Genomic DNA, 19,757 nt, shown 5'->3' with positions numbered 1-19,757 from the left:
AAATACTATTTTTAAACTTCAAATGGATGTGCTTTTTCTTTTTACACTGTATGAAAAAAGGATAGGGATTAGAATGAAATTACGCAAACATAGATTTAAGCTGAATGTTTGGCTTAAGCTTGCTTCTTTCTATAGCATTTATGAGCTATTTGAACAAAATTGCAGTAAAAGAAAAATACCTTAAGCATGACACTAGCTTTCCAGAGTTCTGAGAGAAGTCATGGGCATTGTCTTGTGTAACAGCTGCTCCGCAGCTTTTTTCTAGAAGGAAATCAGATTTGGATCATTGCTATTCCCGGGTTATTTAGGGATCTCCACATAAGAAACTGATTAGTTATTGCTAATATCCATTCTGTTCTCCTCTTACGGACAACTTTTCTTTATTAACAACTTCTTTTTACTCAAATTAGACTGTGCTCTTATGTTTGTGGGGTAAGTAATGCAACAGTGGGTCTTGCAGGAAGTGTGCCATGAGGCAGGAAAGGGTACAACTACTATATATAATTCCACTGGAATTATTTTCAGCATGGATGTTCAGAATAGTAGAAATCAGCTACTAATAGAATCGCAGAATCATTCAGCTTGGAAAAGACCCTTACAGTAATTGAGTTCAACCATAGCTATAGCTGCCTTTAGTCTTTTGTTATCTAATTAATATAGTAAAAAGCTTAAGTCTTTATGTTTTAATCTATATACAAGCAATTCCTAAAAGTTCTGATAAACCAAACATGTTGAGGTTCTCTAAAAATCCCAATACAATTATAGGTGGGGAAAAATCAGGACATAGGTTTTTTTTTGTAGGAAAAAGTTGTTTTAAAATTTTAAAAAACCCTCAAATTGGAAAATACTGTTTTCCTCAACAAAACCAATCTGATGTTGAAACTTAGCAAAACTAATGTACATGTTTCCTGCAGCATTTTCATCTTTCTGTCTGCTGGTTGTCAAATAATGTCACCAAAGAGAAGCTGTGTTTATCTGGTCTATAGAATAAAAGGAAGCTTTTCCCTTATATCCCATTGTGGAGAAGATCAAATTCTATTTAGCATGATCATAGAGGTCCTGTTAGAGGAAGAAGTTATCATTGGACAGGGTGAGGGGATCACAGGGAGTGGTGCTGTGCATGTACAGCCCTTGTAAACTGAGGAGCAGCAGAAAAGCAGGATAGGAGAAGTGAAACACAGATGGAAAGCAGTAAAAGGGATTCAGCCATGTACATGGGTCCCTCAGTATTTGGTCAACCCTTCTTTCAAAGTGATAGCTGATGACTATTCTATTCCTGTTTCCTCAGTTTTTATTCTAATAGTCTCCAGATATGTCATGAGGGGAAGGCTGTTTTGTTTTGCTAGTGTGAATTTTAGCTGTAGTCATTTCTTGTTCACAAGCATTTTACAGGAAGCTGTGCTTGCAGATTAGCATTTTGTTTAGCAGTACTGGTCCTCAGATATCTTATTGAAAAAATGAATTGTTTAAATATCTAGAAGGAAAGTAATCAGAAAGATTAAAGAAAAGATATAGCTTGCGAACATTCATATTATTGGCATGAATAATTAAGTAAATTTATTATTGATTATAGTCTTTGAATGGCAGTTGTTGCATCAACAGTAGATTGAATTTGTATAATTGTCCAGAAATTCAGTAACTGCTTTATGGGTACATTTTTCTAAATTTCTAGATAACAGAATGTCCCTTGGAACATGTTGATCCTTGATGTGTTCAAGTTAATTAAAATGTTATAGAAAGATGAAATAAAGGATTACTTATTGCATAACGACTGACATATTTTCACCACCAACAGTCATTGTAACATAGAAGTCCTGAAGTATGGAAACTTCAGTAACTGTCAGAAAGTCTAAGAACATTTTGTCCTTACCTCACCTTCTATGCAGAGAAGAGGCACCCTGCCTTTTTCCAGTTTATCCAAATTTACATTTTTGACATCAGTAAAATATATGTTTGCTGCTAATATTTTTTATTCAGTTTTCAAATAGCAGTGAGCAGGCCTAGGAATTCATAAACTTGAAAGGGCAAATTCTGTTATTTGCTTCCCAGGATCCCTGGTGTGGAGCTGCCACAAAAAAAAAAAAAAAAAAAAAAAAGAAAAAAAAAAGGTGTAAAAGGACAGGAGGTAAAGTGCTTTGAAACTTCAGTTGCATTCAGATATCAATTTTATCGGCTATTAAACCACTGGGATTCTTTATTTTTTACTTTTTTTTAATTTATTTTTTTGCTATGGGCCAAAATACAGAAGATGGCAGAATTTGGAAAATAGCTTGTCTAATTACATATGAATATATAAATGTTGGCAATATTTTAATCACTGATCCCTAAAGTCCTTTGTTACAAGTGTAGTATTTTTTTACAAATTTTTTTGTGCCACTGGTGCTGCATGTACATGACACAAAAGCCTGTAACTGCTTAATAACTGCAAGCATTGCTCTGTGACAGTGATGATTTGAAAATTTTCAGACATTAAATGTTTAACCTTGCTGCTCATGGCATCAGCTTATATTTAAAGCTGCCGAGTATTAAAGTGCATGGACAGTCTTTGTATAACAGCTCTGATTTCTTAGGTTTGTTTCCTAAGACAAGATTTATGCAATCCCACTTTCCATCTGTTAGTTGTGCTTCTCAGGAACTTCAGTGGCCGATTTAAACCAGCCTTGCAGAGGTCTCAGAAGCACCGAGTGATTCTGGCAGAGCTTCCTGGGGGCTGGAGGAGCTGTTGGAGCCTTTTCCCCCAGGGGCCAGTGTGGGAGATGGGGAGCACTCTCTGGCCTCCGCTGGCATCTGGAAGGCAGCGTCCATCCAGCTGAGGAGCACAGCTTTAGCTCTGCAACAGAGCAAACAAATACAAATGCTCACTCCTGTTCAGCTCAGGAAAAGAGAAGTTCAGGGAGGGGAGGGGAGCTGAGGGTACAGAGCATGTGGTGTGTAGGGAAAATGAGAGAGAGCTGAAAGTATTGTGGAGGTGTGTGTGGGAACCCAAGCTTCATTACTTCTGCTGTCACTAAACAAGTTTTTTCCTTCAGCTCATTAATGATACATTGCATTTTGCAGTATTTTACTGGCTATAAACATCTATTTTTTTCTGAATGTTTTGAGGCTGCTGAAAAGATGCTCTCATGTTGATGATTTTTAATATTCATAATTTAAAAATTACTATCTGGCTAGTTAATGGCATTGGTAGAATATTGGTATCTGAAAAAAATATGATTTTAAAGGCCTGCTAGGTGTAAAAGCCAAATTTAACTTTGAGTATGCTCGTGCTGATCAGAGGATGCCTGTAGAAAGACTGACTTACAGACACAGTAATTCTCTTGGTGTTTTCTCAGTGTGACCAAGTCCTCAGCCACGGATGTATTATCATTCCTGTGCAATTCCCACAGTTTTATGTACACAGTTCAGAGCTCACTTCAACAGGATAGAATTTCCTTGAAAATCTCTGTGACCAACACATGTTTGGGCTTTAAAATTTTCTCTCTTATTAAAAGCCTTACAATTGGTGGTGGACAAAAAGACCTTTGAAGGTCCCTTCCCACACAAAATATTTTATGATTCTATGATTTTGCCTCTTTTTTAAGACATTAAGTGACTGATACTTATTTAAAAGGATCTGGTTGGTTTTCTTGTTGCCACATTTGCATATACTTTATTGTTCTTGTAAAATGAAAAAGTCGTTTCTATGAGCTCACAAGGAAACATGTATTTTCAAACTCTAGTATTATTTGAAAGAGTTTTCTCTTCAATATTTCCTCTCTAGAAACTTTTAAATTAATGCATAGAGGGAGGCATTGGAAAATACAATTTTTGAAGTTTTAAAATAATGTTTTTCATCTCTATTTCCAGTTTGTCTTGGAAACAGGGTCACTTTGGTGTGAGAGAAACAGGGTAATGCTTGATTTCATAATAGCTGAAATAGCTGATGCCATGGTGGATTGCTGGAAAAGGTACTTTGAAACTAAGCAGTTTGATAACTTCCTGCAAAATTCAGAGTGAATCAGTGAGTTCCTAGGACATCATGATATTTTCTGGCTGAATGTTTTCTGTCACGAAAATGTGATCAGGTTCTATCACTTTGATTTCACATGATCTCCCAGCTTCTCTAGGACTTATGTAGACATAAACAAAGCAACCAGCCTTGTAATGGCAGGAGTATTTTATTTTAGGAGAAGTTTAAGGTGTCAGAACTGAACTACTTGAGAAAATAATTTCCTCCTTAAATTTTGAAAGCAACTTTCTGCATTGATGCTGATTCAGTGTAAATCCATTATTCTGTTCATGTCATGGACAACACAATATACAATTTAGGTTTATGAATTTAGGAGAGGAGAAATTCTTGCATCTTGGAATTCAAAATATTGTCTTTTTATAGATTGCTATCATATTAAGATCAACAATTATGGATTTGATTAGAATTCTTATATTATTGACTTTTTTTCCCACATGTTAAATCAAATGTCTAGCAAATATTTTGTACTTAGGAGGAGTTTCTCAGTGACTTCAGAAATCCTCATCCAATGTACCTTAGTATCATAAATTTGAAGCTATAAAAGGTACTAGGGGATGACTTCTGGAACACAGGAACAGGTTCACCTTTAAAACTCTAGTCAGGGTGTAGAAAATGGCTGAATGCCTTTCTTGGAGAATGAGAGTCCTGCAGTGTCAGACAGAGAAGGACAGCCCCACAGAAATGCAGTCTGAGATTTGCTCTTTGCTCAGCTGCAAAGCCTTCAGTGCTGTCAGCATGGGGGAACCAGGCTGTTCAGAGCATTCTTTTTATGAACACTGATCAGGAATTGTGGCAAGAGGGAGGAGAAGAAAATGTGCAATACAGAAAAGTGCAATTGAAAAATCACATTTTTACATCTTATAGTTATATCTGGATTCTAACTGAGAAAAAAAAATGTCATTTCAATGTAGAAATGGAAAGACCTTTGCACCTTCTTACTCTCTGCCAAGTATTCACCTTCTTACTCTCTGCTAACAAGATCCTGTTAATTTGAGTGGACAAGGAAGATTGACTGAAAGTACCTTACCTTCATGATGCATCTCATCAGGGCAGTTCTGATCATGTTGTTGTAACACATTGCGCTAATGCTCTGTGAGCAGCAACTTACTGCACTTATTTAATCCCTTGCACTGCAACCTGCTGTCCCTGCTGGGCTGACACGCTGGTTCCTCCGGCCGCGTTTTCCCTGCAGCGCTGCGAGTTCCTGGCCAGGGTTACACATCTGCCTCCCAGCTCATCAAACTGAAACACACTTCTGTTGTGCCAGGGTGACACCCAGCCTCATAGGTGAGAGAGCCATTACAGCAGCACATATGCTGCCTAAATTCCACTTAATTCCTATTTTGAGCTCTCAAGTGGGTCCCAAGAGATGAATAGTCCTTTCTGCAGAGACAAGTCTTCCAGCTTTTACATTTCACCAGAACTTATTTCAGTGGAGTTTATTAAATTGCACAAGATAGTCCATCAAAAATTAAATGTAATTAATCCAGATTTTAAGAGTGCAAAACATCAAAAATATTAGAGGTTTCAAAAGCAGTGAAAAATTAGAAATGAGAACTAAGATTTGAAGAAGCAATGAGGCCAAAGAAACCACAACATTTGGTGATAGTCGATAATTTAAATTGAATTGTGGGGTGATGGCTTGTGCTAAAAATGCATAAACAAAGGCAGAGTGAGCCAAAATTACTCCCGTGGCCTGCTGTTGTGGTTCTCCTGGTTAGATGCATTTTATTTTCTGAAATGGGAACAGAAGTTGGAGGTATCAATATCGATAGCACAAGTTTTACAAGCAGTTGTGTAAATGTGATTTTGAGATATGGCTGGACATTTTAAAAGCCAAAACCATTTTAAAGGCACAGGGGCTCACACATCTCCTCCATGAACTATCAGTCACTAAGTTAATGTCCTGAGTATGGAACTGCACAGCAGTTGTCCCAGAGGACAACTGTGTAAGTGGACCACAGTTTTCAGGATGGGGGTGTGGCCAGAGGGTAACATTCCAACTAGTCTGGGCAAGCTGCTCTGCACAGCTACGAGCCAAAGGTATTCCTCAGTCTCCAGCTCTGGACAATCAGCATCTGGCCATGATGGAGCTGCCCTTGGCGCTTGAAACATTTCAGTGCCCCCAGCGGCAGACGAGTGCTGAGTGCGAGAGGTGAAAGCTTTTCACTGAGATTAAAAACCCTTGCTTATTTAATGCTGCATTAATGTATGGGTAACACTATAAAGTACCAACCTTTCAGTGGAAAGATGTATTTTCTAAGGAAAAATAGCAAGCTGTTGCTACAGCATTGTGTAAGTTTTATATATTCTACTTCAGGATATAAGTGTTCTCTGTGAAGGTTGTTTCTTTTACTGAAATTCTTGTGCCCAAAAGTATATTAATCTCTCTTTTTGCAATTAATACATATAGGAAAGCAAACATTATTTCCTATTTAATACTGAGGTATTATCTTTTTAAAATATCATTGTTGAATTAATTTTTTCTTCCAACTCCTTAAGCAAATTCCTTAAACCGAATTTACTGCTGTTTCGGAAGTGTTTGGCTGCACATTCAGCTGTAGGTGACTTCTGTGACCATCCTAGACCAGCAATAACATGTTGAATTCTTCAATATGTTGAATTGTTCTTTCTGTATCTCCCTGTTCTCTGTGTTTCACTGCAACAAGGCTTTAAGAAGACAATGTTCCACATGACTCTACATCACATGTAAAAAATAAAAATAAAAATCTTGCCCACGCATGGGAACAATCACCTATAGGCAGATTTTGCAACTTTATAGCATTTATAGCACCTCTCCAATATCTCAGTGATGCAGAGGATTGATAATACAACAGGTCTTTTTATTATGTATCTGTAATACAAGTGTTTTCAAACATGCTGAGTTCCTGACACTCGTTGCAGGTTGGATTAGAAATTTTAACATCTGACTGCAGGGAGATCAGGAGTTTGTTATTTCTGTGGCACTGTGAGAACATACTCACGTTATCTTTCCATGCAGCAGGAGATAGCATGTGCCCCTAATGTATGTATGTTTGCAAGTTGAGAAGTTAGGTCTGCTGTTCATGTTATCACTGCTGTATCCCAAAATAGAAAAGTGCAGGCAGATTGGATTGTGTTAGAGAATGGTAACCATAATAGCCAATAACAATCTGCAAATGATAAGCAGTTTTAATGTTTAAAAATAAAATTTATATAGCATTCCTGTACTTCCATGGGCATACTTTCAGATTTTATTATTCATTCATTTGAAGCTTGGTTTTGAGATTTCAGATGTGACATTAATCTTAAGGAAGTGTTTTCATTATTGCATCTTGAATTAGTTGACACTGGTTTATTATATACCTAAACTATATCTCACAGAATAAAATTTTACTTAACAACCCTCTTTCAGATGTACACCATCTGTAAGGGAGAATTACAACCATCCTACGTGATGCATGGAATTTTATGGAAGGAGATAGATTTTTTATTTTGTGGTTGGATGTAAAATGGATACATTCAGGAAAGAAATACCAAGTCTTCTGGAAGTTAATGCAGTGTACCTTGATAATTTGGAATCTGCACCATGTTCAGGGATGCTGCCCATCACTTCAGCTGATATGAAAATGAAACAAACAAAAAAACGCAAACCCTTCTAACTTGCCCCAAACTATGCTATTTCTTTTGAGGGATGCTTTTAAAAGAAAGGAAGGTATCATTCAAGAGAAGGAAGTGGTCTAAATTGTGTCCTGGCCCTGCCAACCCCCTCCTTGCCTACCCCCAGCACAAAAATAGGGATGTTTAAGCACAAGTCTGGGAAACTCCAACTGAATTACTCAACGTGTCATGAAACTGTCTGAGCAATGTGGTGCTATGAGCAAGCTTTTAACTCTTCTGGGTTAGCATGCTCTCAATCTTCCTTGCTGAGGCAGTACTATCATTTTCATAAAACATGTGAATGTTTCTTACAATGTGGAGTCCTGTTTTGGCTGTTCTTAACTGCTGAGACCCTGCAGTTACCATCACACAGAGAGTTACAGTGGCAATGAAAGAGCTGGAAAAGACTCATTCTTCTAAATGTGCTGATGTCCAGAGGAACAAGGCAGCCTGCCTTCAGATCCATGCTGTAGCTCTTTCAGGGCAGTAATACTCCTGAAAATTTGAGTTTATGCTGCTGGAAGTGTGTTGCCCACAGTTAGAATGACCCCTATGGGAGAAAATCAATGGGAGAGCTAAAATTCATAGAAAAAAAAAAAAAAAAACCTAGTTGCTAATCATTATTTTCACATATAAATAACCTTGTTAAGAAATTATTCAGTGCTGGTGTGGGATGGGGCAGAATGGGATAGTTTGGATGCAGGGTAATGAAAGTGCAATGGCTCTTGCTCTTTCATGCCATATGTGAGAAGGAACAGCTTATTCAGAGTTTTTTGGCCAAAAGTTTCCTTAACAATTCTTGCTGCTAGCTGTGTAAAGGTGTTACAAGCAATTGACATTCTTCACTGGGATTTGAATTTAAATCTGAATTAGGTAAGAGAGAGTCAATTGCTTTCCATAGAGTTGCAAAAAAAAAATGTTGTTACTGTTGGATACAAGCTGAAAGATTCTTGTTTATCAAGAAAGGTCTGTTTAGTCTATTAACCTTGACAACCATGTCAGCTTTTTTTTCTGTTTGTTTTCCCAAAGGCACTGTGTTGAAGTACTATGATATACAAAGCTATTTATAGTGTAGACAGTTCATAGCTATGCTTAAAAAACATGGGTCAGGGTTTAAATACCAGAGTTAAATGCTATTCTCTTTGACAATCTGAAAAGTCATTATGCGTAATCCCTGAAAATTAAAATGGAGAGATGGAATCCCTAAAATATCAATGTGAAACAGATAATTTTTAATTTCACAGAGTGCTTGAGGTAAAAAGGAACCTCTGAAGCTATTCCAGTTACCTGCTCAGAGCAAGGCCACCTAAAGCTGGTAACCCAAGACCTTGTTCAGATGGCTTTTGACTATCTCTAAGGATTGAGACTCCAGAACCTTCCTGGGCAATCTGTGCCAGTGCTCTCTGACCCCCTCAGTAAAATTAAAAAATAATAATAAAAAAATTCTCTGTGTCCAAATGTATTTTCCTATATTTCAATCAATACTCATTTCTTTTTGCCTTTTCATTAAGAGTCACTAAGTACAGTCTGGCTCTGTCTTTATTCCCCTTCTACCAGACACTGTACACCTTAATAGAATTTTATGAAAGGAGCAAAACTTAGGGAAGCAGTCAGGGAAAAAAAACTCCACACATATTGACACACTGTGGGATCTCAGCACCTCAGGACTGATGTGCAGAGTGACCGAGACCACCCTTGGGGGGCTCGGAGGTCCTGGAATGTTGCCAGAAGTGTCTGGTGGCTGGACTTTGATCCTGCACGGGAGACGACACCTGTATGAGGATGGGAGGATTTCACTGGGGTAAATGGTGAAGGGATAAGTTAATTAGAGTGTGAAACACAGGGTTTAGGATTTCTGTACAGGGGGGTCTAGAGAAGTAAGACGGAGGAATTGGGGCATGTCCTGTCCTTCTTCTTCTTCTTCTTCTTAGCCTCCATCTTCTGTGGTGATGTTGGCACTTTGGGATTGGTCCTTACTAAAAGTGCACTGGTCGATAAGGGTGAAAGGTATTGGGGAAAATAGGTAAATATCTTATATGTAGTTTTGGGTATAAAGATAAGTGACCGCCCCGGGGGCTCTCGGTGTGCTCATGGCTGGCTTGCTGTGCAGACCTCTGTCGGGCCGAGAGAAAAATCTTGTAGATAAAAAACTAATAAACACTGAAGACCGAGAAAAAACCTGAAGACTCTTCTCGTCCTTTGGAGCGCGGGCTGCCCAAGGCCATCCCCGAGCCTTTCCAGGTCATTAAAACAGCCGAGACAGCGACAACACACCTGTGTTTGTACCAGTTTACCTCTGTTAACACATGATTAATATTGCTATTGCTGTGTCAGCTTCTACAGGTGAGCAAGAGCTACTTTAAAAGTGCTTGTATACATTGAATAAGGGATTTGCTTTATCCTTGTGATTTACTTCATCATTTCAGACTGTGGTCTTGACTCTAGCAGTCACAGTATTTTATTTTTCTTTAGTTTGAATGCTGGTTTTTAAGGTCCAGTCTTCATCAAGTTATGTTGGTGTAGCTCTCTGTCACACATCTGCAAGAACATGTCCTGCTGGAAAGTGCCAGTTGGGGAGAGGAGCAATTCCACCCTTAGCTTTATTTCCACCTACCATTTTTTAGATGTATTTCTGTGCTTTTGACACTTTCTGCCTTCATCCCAGTTCCATTCTATTTCAAAATAGAGTAGAACTTTGTCTCTTGCTGGTCTCCAACTTACAGGTTTTCCAATGGCCTGTATTTGCTTGATCAGCCAGTTCTGCCCAGGCAATGCATCTCAGCCTCTCTGCCCTGCTCCACACCATTCCACTCCTTCCTGCTTACTTCCTAGCTTTAGGCTGCTCAGATAGCAAGCTGTCTCTGTGAAGGCCTTTTCAAATCCTGTTGTGCTCCCTGCCTACCATGAACATTTTTCTTGCAGGACCTTAGTACTGTCTTCTAGCCTAGCTTCTGTGCTCTCTTCCCTGTGGGTCACGCTGCTGCCATCCATCCTTGTTCTGCACTCTGGTTTTCTGCTTTTCCCATCCCACCACCTCTTCAGCCCCATGGTTCACAGATTCCTTTTTCAAAACTCTCCCTCTCCATGCTTCCCTCATACTCCTCCATCTCCTCCACTTCTCTGCTTGCTCTTTCTGGATCATGGCATTCTGCCTGCAAGGGTCAGCCCTGGTGAGATGCTGCCCACCCTGAGTCCCTTGCCTCAGTCAGCTACTGGGGGAACCATGTGCAGCAAAACCCCTGTGCTGTCACTTAGCTGGGAGAGGAGCACAGGTCATCCAGAAGTGCTTTGCTAAGTTTAAACACCCTCAACAGGGGTAGCATTTTTGCAGACTTTTAATTCTTGAACCATAAAAGCTATATGCAAATTTGCTTTATGGAGCCCTGAGACAGACTTCGGTACCTGTCATGATGTTTCAGTTCAAGAGAGCAATGAGCAATTCAGCTTATTTACTGTCCAAGCTGCCAAACTCTGGCTGCTTGTGCTGTCTGTAGTGAGAATTACTTGTGACATGAAAGTCACTTATGGTGACAGCCTGAATAATGCCCTAAGTCTCTGTTGAGTGTATGCAAACTGCAGTCCTCCCTGATTTCATATTCACTGCCAAAGTACAGGAGCTGATGAAATTATTTTTAAAAATTATCATAATTTTTAATACATACAGAGCAATATGTTTTACTTTTTTTGATGTTAGGAGTACTTGTAACATTCCTGCTGATTTTCTTTTTCTCCAAATTAGTTGTGAGAGCCATATCTAAAAGAGAGCAATCAAGCCACAGCACCCAAATTTCAGTTGCTTAGAAGAGCTGTATCAGACAAGCAAAGTAATGTGTGATGACACTGGCTTTGCCAGTTTTGACAGGTGTGGTTTCACACTAAAAACACTGTGGGAAAACTTGGGCAATTACATTAAAGCTAATAAGTGTGTGTGACCACACTCATTCAGCATCAATAGGAGCAACCAACTTGGACAAGTGGTGATTACATTCCAATAGAGGTGTCTGATGCCTGTTAGCCTCCATGCAGGAATGATGCATGTTTTATTTACGCTCTGGGAATTAACTATTATGATATTATTTGTTTGAAGCGTAATTTGCAATTGATATAATGCAAAGTGACCAGTTCAGCTGACAGATTTAAACTAATGCTATTTTGTAAACATATGGTTGGAAATAAAATTAATGTCTTCTGATTTCTGATTTGCCCTTTTCCAACCATTTTCTTGGGTTTAACTCTGCTTGTGGATACATAAAAGAAGATAAAAAAATCTAGACTCATGAGTCACATCACATATAGTCAACAGAGCACCAAAGGTCTGTTTTGACAGAGAAAACAGATTGAGAGAAGAATATCCTACTAACTCACGCAAAGAAACTGAGTTAGTCAAGAGATGTATTTAAAATAAGCAGGGGATGATGCAAGGGAAGGAACAGGGAAGATATTTACAATATATTTAAACTGCTTCGTTTGCTGGTTTTATTAGGAAAGGGGTCTTGTTCTCTTTCTTCTGTGGAAGAGAAGGAAATTGAGTAGCACAAACTGGTTTTCAGCGCTATATCTTGTCATGAGATGCTGTCTATATTATATTAACTTGATTATAGATATAAATGGGCAAGCATACACCCACACATTTCCTCCTTAAGAAATTACATATTCCATATTTTTTTCTTAGTGCTTATGTATAGTTCCGGTTATAGGATATAGTGCTAGCAGCAGTGTGAACTATGAAGAATTGAGAGGACTGAGCTGGGCAGGGATGGGTTTCATAGTGCTGTTTGAAAGCAGTTTTGATTGGGGTTGTGTTACCGGATGCTGACTGGTGGCCTCTTCCTCAGTTGTAAGGAACAGCCTTTCCCAGCGGGCAATATTTCTGCGTACTTGGTTTACTTTATGCTGTATTCCTACACCATCTTTATTGGGATTTATTTTTAAGGCCCATTTTAATATTAGTTTGGGAATGCAGTTGGGGAATTGGTCTCTGAAGTCTTTCAGCTGTGTTTTATCCTGCTCTTTTGCTTTTTTTACTCCTTCTTGTCTGCTCTGCCTGCACTAGAAGTTGGCCAGGAGCGAGGCGGGTCCTTGGATTCCTCTGTCCCGGTGAGGTATTCCATGCCGGATCCGCTTCCCGCGGCTGGAGGTAGCGGGTGTAACTTTTCAGTAACCATTGTGGCACAGAGATAAAGTTACACCGTGTTTACAGAGCGGGCTGGGACTAATCAGTGCGAGGAAGCAATGAAGCGAGCGAAACATGCAAAAGGGAAACTATTCCGGGCTGCTTGTTTGCTCGTTTGTTTGTTTTTAGAAAGACATAGATCGTGAGATAGCTGCATGAGTTTCTGCAGCACGGTCAGAGCAGCGAGGGGTATGTGCGAGCCGAGCTCCCCGCGGCTCACCCGGCCGCAGCAGCCTGTCCCTCACGGGCCCCGGCGGCTCCTCCCGGGCCCTCCCGGGCCCCGGCCGCAGCAGCCTGTCCCTCACGGGCCCCGGCGGCTCCTCCCGGGCCCTCCCGGCCCCCGGCCACAGCAGCCTGTCCCTCACGGGCCCCGGCGGCTCCTCCCGGGCTCTCCCGGCCCCCGGCCGCAGCAGCCTGTCCCTCACGGGCCCCGGCGGCTCCTCCCGGGCCCTCCCGTCCTCCGTGGCTCCGCGGGCCGCACTCGCTCTCTCCCGGCCGCGCTTTCCCCGCTCAGAGTTTGGGCGGCGTCGCTCCAGGCGGGGCAGGGCCGGAACGCGGCGCTGCCGCCCCGCGCTGCCCGCACCGCCCCATCCCTCAGCCCGCACTGCCCCGTCTCGTTCCATTCCATCCCGTCTTGTTCCATCCTATCCTGTCCCGTCCCGCCCTCCGCACCGCACTGCTCCGTCCCTCTGTCCCGCACTGCCCCGTCCCTCTGTCCCGCCTGCCCCGGCTGTGGCTGCCCGCCCCGTCCCGCTGCCCGCCCCGCCCCGCTCGGCTCCGCTCGGCTCCGCACGGGCTCGGGGCTGCCACTGCCGCTGCCGCCCGCGGAGTTTCGCAGTTTTCCATCGCTCCGGTCCCGCGGCCCTCGCAGCGGACTCCGAGTTCATGCCCGAGAGCCCCGGTGCCTCAGGAGCAGCCCAGGCGTGGGAAAGCAGCCTGGGAAGCCCGCCCGGCTGGGACGCGGGAGCCGAGGATGCAGGGCAAGATCTGACTGCAGGCGGCCGGGCGCTCGGGGCAACTGGTGTCAGACCGCGAAGGAGTAACTATGTACCTTTTTGGCAGTGAGGAGTACGAAGTGGTAAGATGTGAACTAGTGATTTTTTTTTCCTTAGTTTGTACTTGTTTATCATGTTCCAATCTCAAGTTTATTGGGCAGCTTTGAATTTCTGTCATTATCGTTTTTTCTGTGTTTGAACTTTAGTATTCACCAATTCGATGGCTTTTTAAATATGGCATTTTTCTCCAAGTTCTTCAAGTTGTGAGGTACTATTTGGTAGATAAAATTGAATTTACTTTCCTTGTCTTGTTTCTTGCATTGTGGTGGCATTGAAAGTATTTAACTACTGAGTATTACAAGACTATTTGGACTCTCAGTTGAGCAAACTCATGCCTCCAAATAATTCAGAATTTGTCTCATACTTTGTAATGTAAATAGACTACAAGGAGTTACGGAACTGGCCTTAGCAGTATGTTTGTGGGGATGTTGCCAAACCATTTCTTTTGTGCAAAAGTTCAAAGCATGTCATTGTAATGTACTGCAGTGTCTATCAAAAGAGATAGCTTACAAAAACCCAAACACACCCACGTTAAGATCTGACACTCTTTTCTTAAGTACGTGTGTAGAACAGTCTTTGAAATAAGTTGATGATGTCAGAGAAGACCAGAAGAAAACCACTAACAGCTCCACACTTCTGCATGGCATTGTTAGCTGACATAAAAGTTTGCGTTTTTGCAGCCTGTGGTTCAAGTGCTACGTTGTAAGCAAAATGGATGGATTCTTCCACCCACGCACATTTGTGACTGAGTCCAAATCTGAGGAGCTTTGGGGAAGAATAACACCGAAAAATATGTATGAACTCGACTATAGGACATCAAAATAAATTGCACAAGCTCAAAAGTGCTACATTCTTTGCATTTAACTGGCAATTGCAAATGTTTTGTTTTGATTGTTGAAGTTGCTCTTTGAAGTATAAGAGGGCCTTTTATGGCAGTCTGGTTTCTGCAAGACATTTCAAGGAATTAATTTAGTTATTTTGGATTTTTTTCCTCTTTTATTTTTCTTTTCTAAATTCCAGCCGGCTATGTTTTTTAGATGCAACAAATGTAGAAGACATTCAGGAAAATAATTTAAGTGCAGCTGTGTGCACATTGAACTCATTTGTGAATGTGTGACTTACACAAACTTTTACAAACCAAGCTAGGGAGCTTAAAAGAACTTAGTTTTTCCAAAGCAGTAAGCCACAGGGCATTGCAGTGATTATGCTATAGAATGTTTATGTGTGTATAAACATTATAAAGCAGGAGAGAGTGTCAAAACTTTGAAGCTTTTTTTTTTTTTTCTTATTTGATTACATTCAGATATCTGTAAAGGGTAGCAAGTCACTCTTAACACATTTTTTCATTTTTGCTCTTCATTTCATTGTATCCTGTGGAGTTACTTCCTTGTTCATACAGCAAGCAAGTCTGAAATTTTAAAATGTCTTGCAAATAACATAGATAACTGAAGAATGGTGTTAGGGCTTTGGATTGAGATCTCAATCTCTTTCTCTGATGCTGTTTCAGCTTCTAAAAAATTCTGAAGTATTCTGTGTCATAGAAAGTAGTTCAGTGTTTGAGACAACTTTCCCAGGCACATGAGCCATCTCATTCCAGTCCCTTTTCTACACCATACTGACACAAAGTGAAATAGCATCAATAGAAAAAGTAAGAAGCCCACCATGAATGGTGTGGGGTGTGGGGTTAGGGTTTTTTAATTGCCTTCTTGTTTTTTTTTTTTTTTTTTTTTTTTTTTTTCTTTCATTCTTTTTGATGTCTCTAGAGGTCCCTGAAACTGAAGAGTAAGATCTCCTCAAACAAAATGTGTCACCAAGTGCAGACTAAAATACCATTTGGGTTTTTTCTTAGTTTTTCTTTAGAGCAAGGCAGTTTGGGGGAAAAGAAGGATGCACTTTTGTGGTGTTATTTTGGCAGCCAGACTTACCAAGATGTTTGCTTTACTCAGTAATAAGTAAAATGGAATTGATGGTATACATAAAGCTTGAATTTAGCTTTTATTGTTCAGTAAAAGCTAAATCAATGTGAAACTTCTATCTGTACAGATCTGTTGTTCATGAAGCCATATGCTCTGTACTGTGGAAAAGTCATTTGTTTCATCTTCCCACACAATTACTTCAGTCACTGAAGGACAAAGTGAGTGAAAAGTGACAGTGAAGAATTTTAGGGTTTAATTTTAAGTTTACTATTAATTTAAAGCAATTTTAAATAAGTTTAAGGAATTCTAGCTATGCATATAATATTTGATTTTTATCCTAGGAAGGAGAAAATTGATGAAAAGAAACATAGCATCATTAAAGCATCTCTTAGAGGAATTCAGTAAATCCATCTCTTAAAACTCAATATTTAAATAGAGTAATAGAGAAATGGGACTGTGTATGATCATTTTTTGCATTTCATCTGCACACACGCACATGTCCTCGTGAGCACACAGACACGTTTGCAGAAACATTTGTAGCTGAGGTGGTGTTCTAACCCAGCTGGATTGAATAGCCAAATGCCACAGACTGGTACTACCAACTTTTGCATCCACTTTACTTTCTTTTTATTCCTGTGTATAAACAAGCTTGAATTATTAGCTCACTCTGAGTGCATTGTAAGTCCAGATCTGACATCATTGATAATTAACTCTGATACTATCTCCCACTAACCCCAGCTGACAAAGATAATATTGCTTAAGAATCAGTTATCAAAAGAAAAAAGTTGGGGTTTACAACCACTTCATATTAAAAATAAACACAAAGGGTCATGACACAGTGACAAAAGCTATATTTTTGAAATAAAATAAATAAATAAATTTATTAATAATAAACCACGTAGCAGTGGTCCTTTGCTATTTCCATTAGTATTTCCATAAATGTTCTAACTTGGGATGCACAGTGTCTTCCACATTACATTTTAGAACTTTAAGTAGATGCTTATTAAGCTTTTTATGAGTGATGAAATAAACATATAGAATATTTTTAGGCATTCTTTGCCACATACCTGACAAAGTAGATGTGTTTGCCTATAGTAAGCAATTTAATTTCATAAATACAGGAGACTGTAAAAAGCTGCAGGCCCAGCAGTCTCATTTGTGCCTGTAACTTGTTTGTTTAGGCCTTTTCCTATTTGTTTGGGAAATAAACCTCTGGTTAAAGGGAATAAATAAATAAATTAAACAGAACTGGAGTAGTTCATCAAAAATGAAACAGAAAGAGGGAGCTTCTTTTCACAGATGCCTGGTAGATCATAGTCTGCATTACTCTCCCAAAACAAAAGCATCTAAACCTTACTCCCAACAGACTTTGGAGTTCCACATAAGGGATGATGGGACTGCAGATGGTGCTGGCAAGGCTGGGAGGCTCTGCTGTGCCCCAGCAGAGCATTTCCCGTGGCTGCAGAACATCTGCTCCTCCTCCCTCAGGTGGGCCTTGCCAGGGCTCTGGGTGCTGGCAGCTCCAGCCACATCCCTCCTGCCTTCCCTGGGGTGTGCCAGGGCTGGTGGCACCCACTTGTCCTCAGCTGGGCACAGGACACCTTTGGTGTTTTGTCACTCCTTCCCACCAGCAGTCCCCTGGCAGAGACTTTGGGCTCTGATGTATGAGCATGATCCAACACTGTGATGGTAAGTGTAGGGTTAATTAGGATTTCTTCTGAGAAAAACCTAATCACTGGGAAGCTGTTCTTTTAGCAGAGTAGTTCAGAGGCAGCAAGTTTTCTTGGTTATTGGTCATTTAAGAAAAATAATTGAATTTCATTCATTCTATTGCGTGTAACTTTCAGATTTTTTGATCTATTTTTAACTTTCCTAAGAAACTCAAAACTTGGCTTTTTTTGATCTCCAAAGATATTCTTTTTGGAAAATATCCTTAAAAAGAGTGGGAAACCTCTTTATAAGTCCACTGAATTGCTTGTGATGTCTGGAGCATATGTTTTGGTTGCCTTGGAAATTGAGCATTTGTCACTTGTGTTCTCCAGGCAAAAGTTTTGAACTTGTCTATTTAAATTAAATCTTCGCTTCCGTTGAGTTTGCCTATGTCCTCTTGAAGGATGGAGCGCTTCTTTTGGAATAATAAGTATGATGTTGATAAATGCCAGTTATACTCATGACTCCTGCCAGGCAGAATTATCTTCCAAAAAGTATGAAAAATCTATCTGCTAAATTTCTAAAGGAGGGGAATATCTTGGAGCAGTCAAATGTCATTCAGGTTTGAGAAGAGTTACTCTTTGACTGTTCTTCATGAATCAGACAGATCCCAATTCTGTGTGTACAGGCATTCTGCTGATAGGCTAATTTTCAAGGGAAAACCCCACCTATTTTAGAAAAATTTAAAGTTCTAGAAATCAGTAGGGACAATACAGTGATATATTTACTCTGAGTCATTGCTACTTACCTTGTATCAGAAACTGAGTGAAGGGAAAAAAAGATGTTGTTTAAGATCAGAGAAAGTCACTTGCAACTTTTTAGCAATGGTAGTTTTCATCATACTGTGGATTGACATGGAAATGTATGAAAATAAATCAGAATTGCTTCTTTGGGAACCTCTCCCTTGAATTGCAATTGAATTGAATTAAAGTGTTTGTTATTTCAAGGATGGTTTGGCAAATTACCTATGGCAGAACACTGTACAAATTTAACCATAAGATTTTGGAATGACTTTCCCACATTCACCTTAGTTCAACCTAAGGCAACAACATCTAATGCTATGTTCAGATAGATAAGTTGTACAACATGTGACTGTAACTTGAAGTACAGACTTGAAAGGCAGTCAGATTAAATTCAGTCTCTGAGATTTGCTTCAGAGCCATGAGTCTGTCCTTTGAAAAATCCCTTGACATTTTGATTCTTTATCTTTAAATTTTAGGAGACACTTGGCTTATTTCTAGTGACAATAGCACTTGGTTAATTTTCAACTGCAAATATTGTACAGCTGCACAAGAAATTGAGTTATTCATGCCTGAAACTGTGTGTTTAGTGAGAAGTGCTCTTATGTGGAAGAAACAAGTGCTTATATGTGAAGATAGATGGGCTCACATCCAGAGCTGCATGTAGATTTGTGAAACAGTCACCCTTAGCAAGGCTTTTTCCTGTGGGTTTTCTGCAGCAGCCAAAGTGTAGAAGCAATAGAGTTCCTTTTCCTAAATTGGAAAAATGAGGGTCATTCTGTATGGCATCATTCCCCATGACTAGCTCAGAGACCTCGCAGCTGTGTTTAAGCACTGCATATGAGTTTTGGGATTTCCCCAAGGAAAGCTGGGAGAGCTGGTGGTTCTGATGGTGTAGCAGAATGGCTCCTGAAACAGTTTCAGTTTAGAATAGGGAAACACTAGAGAGGAAAATCCCAATAAACCCATGCAGAGGAAAGTATTGGTCATTTCTGTGTTACTCCCAAGACACCCAGTGTACTTGCCAGTTAGTGATTTGCACAACTGTAGTGACCATACTTCTTTCCCCAGAGAAAAATCAGTGTTTAATCTAATGTCCTGTAGTTTATGTGAAGTAGATATTTTAATAGCGATGTTACTGTTTGTTTCATATAGCTTCTATTTCCTTGCCTCCTGTCTTTAATTTGAATTTCAGTGACTAAGGATGGAGCCTTTTATATTTTTGAGAGTATATCGAAGGTACTTATAGTATGTGTGACATTCCCCTACCTCTGCCCCCACAGTCCAACACATGAACAGTCAATTAAAAGGTGGGGAGCTCTGTGGGGGCCATGGGTGGAGGCATGAGCTGTAGTCCCTGTTATGTACATGTGTCTGTGAGCAGTGGATCAGCTGTCCCTTGTGTGGAGCTCAGAACACCTGATTTTCAGTGGGTCCTAGGGAGTGTGGAGCTCAGGAGATTAAAGACAAGGTTTCTCCCTTCAGGTAATAACATTTAGAAATAGATATTTCCAA

General features: G+C 40.1%; 1 protein-coding gene across 5 annotated transcripts in view; it reads left to right on the top strand.

The window, feature by feature from the left end:
* The window catches only part of CACNB2 (calcium voltage-gated channel auxiliary subunit beta 2), a 249,161-nt gene that overhangs the window by 123,925 nt on the left and 105,479 nt on the right, over window positions 1–19,757 (top strand). The window contains exon 1 of one of the 5 annotated variants that reach the window (XM_063150299.1): window positions 13,649–13,899. The exons of the other annotated variants lie outside the window; for them this stretch is intronic. Within the exon in view, the coding sequence (XP_063006369.1) occupies window positions 13,867–13,899 (33 nt within the window). The 5' untranslated portion in view covers window positions 13,649–13,866. Of the gene's footprint in view, window positions 1–13,648; window positions 13,900–19,757 lie in introns of those variants that run through there. 5 annotated transcript variants of the gene reach the window in all.

This window comes from Melospiza melodia, chromosome 1 (assembly GCF_035770615.1).
Source record: "Melospiza melodia melodia isolate bMelMel2 chromosome 1, bMelMel2.pri, whole genome shotgun sequence".
Taxonomy (NCBI): Eukaryota; Metazoa; Chordata; class Aves; order Passeriformes; family Passerellidae; genus Melospiza; species Melospiza melodia.
Note: the sequence above shows the minus strand (reverse complement) of the source record. Positions and strands in the feature narration are given on the sequence as shown.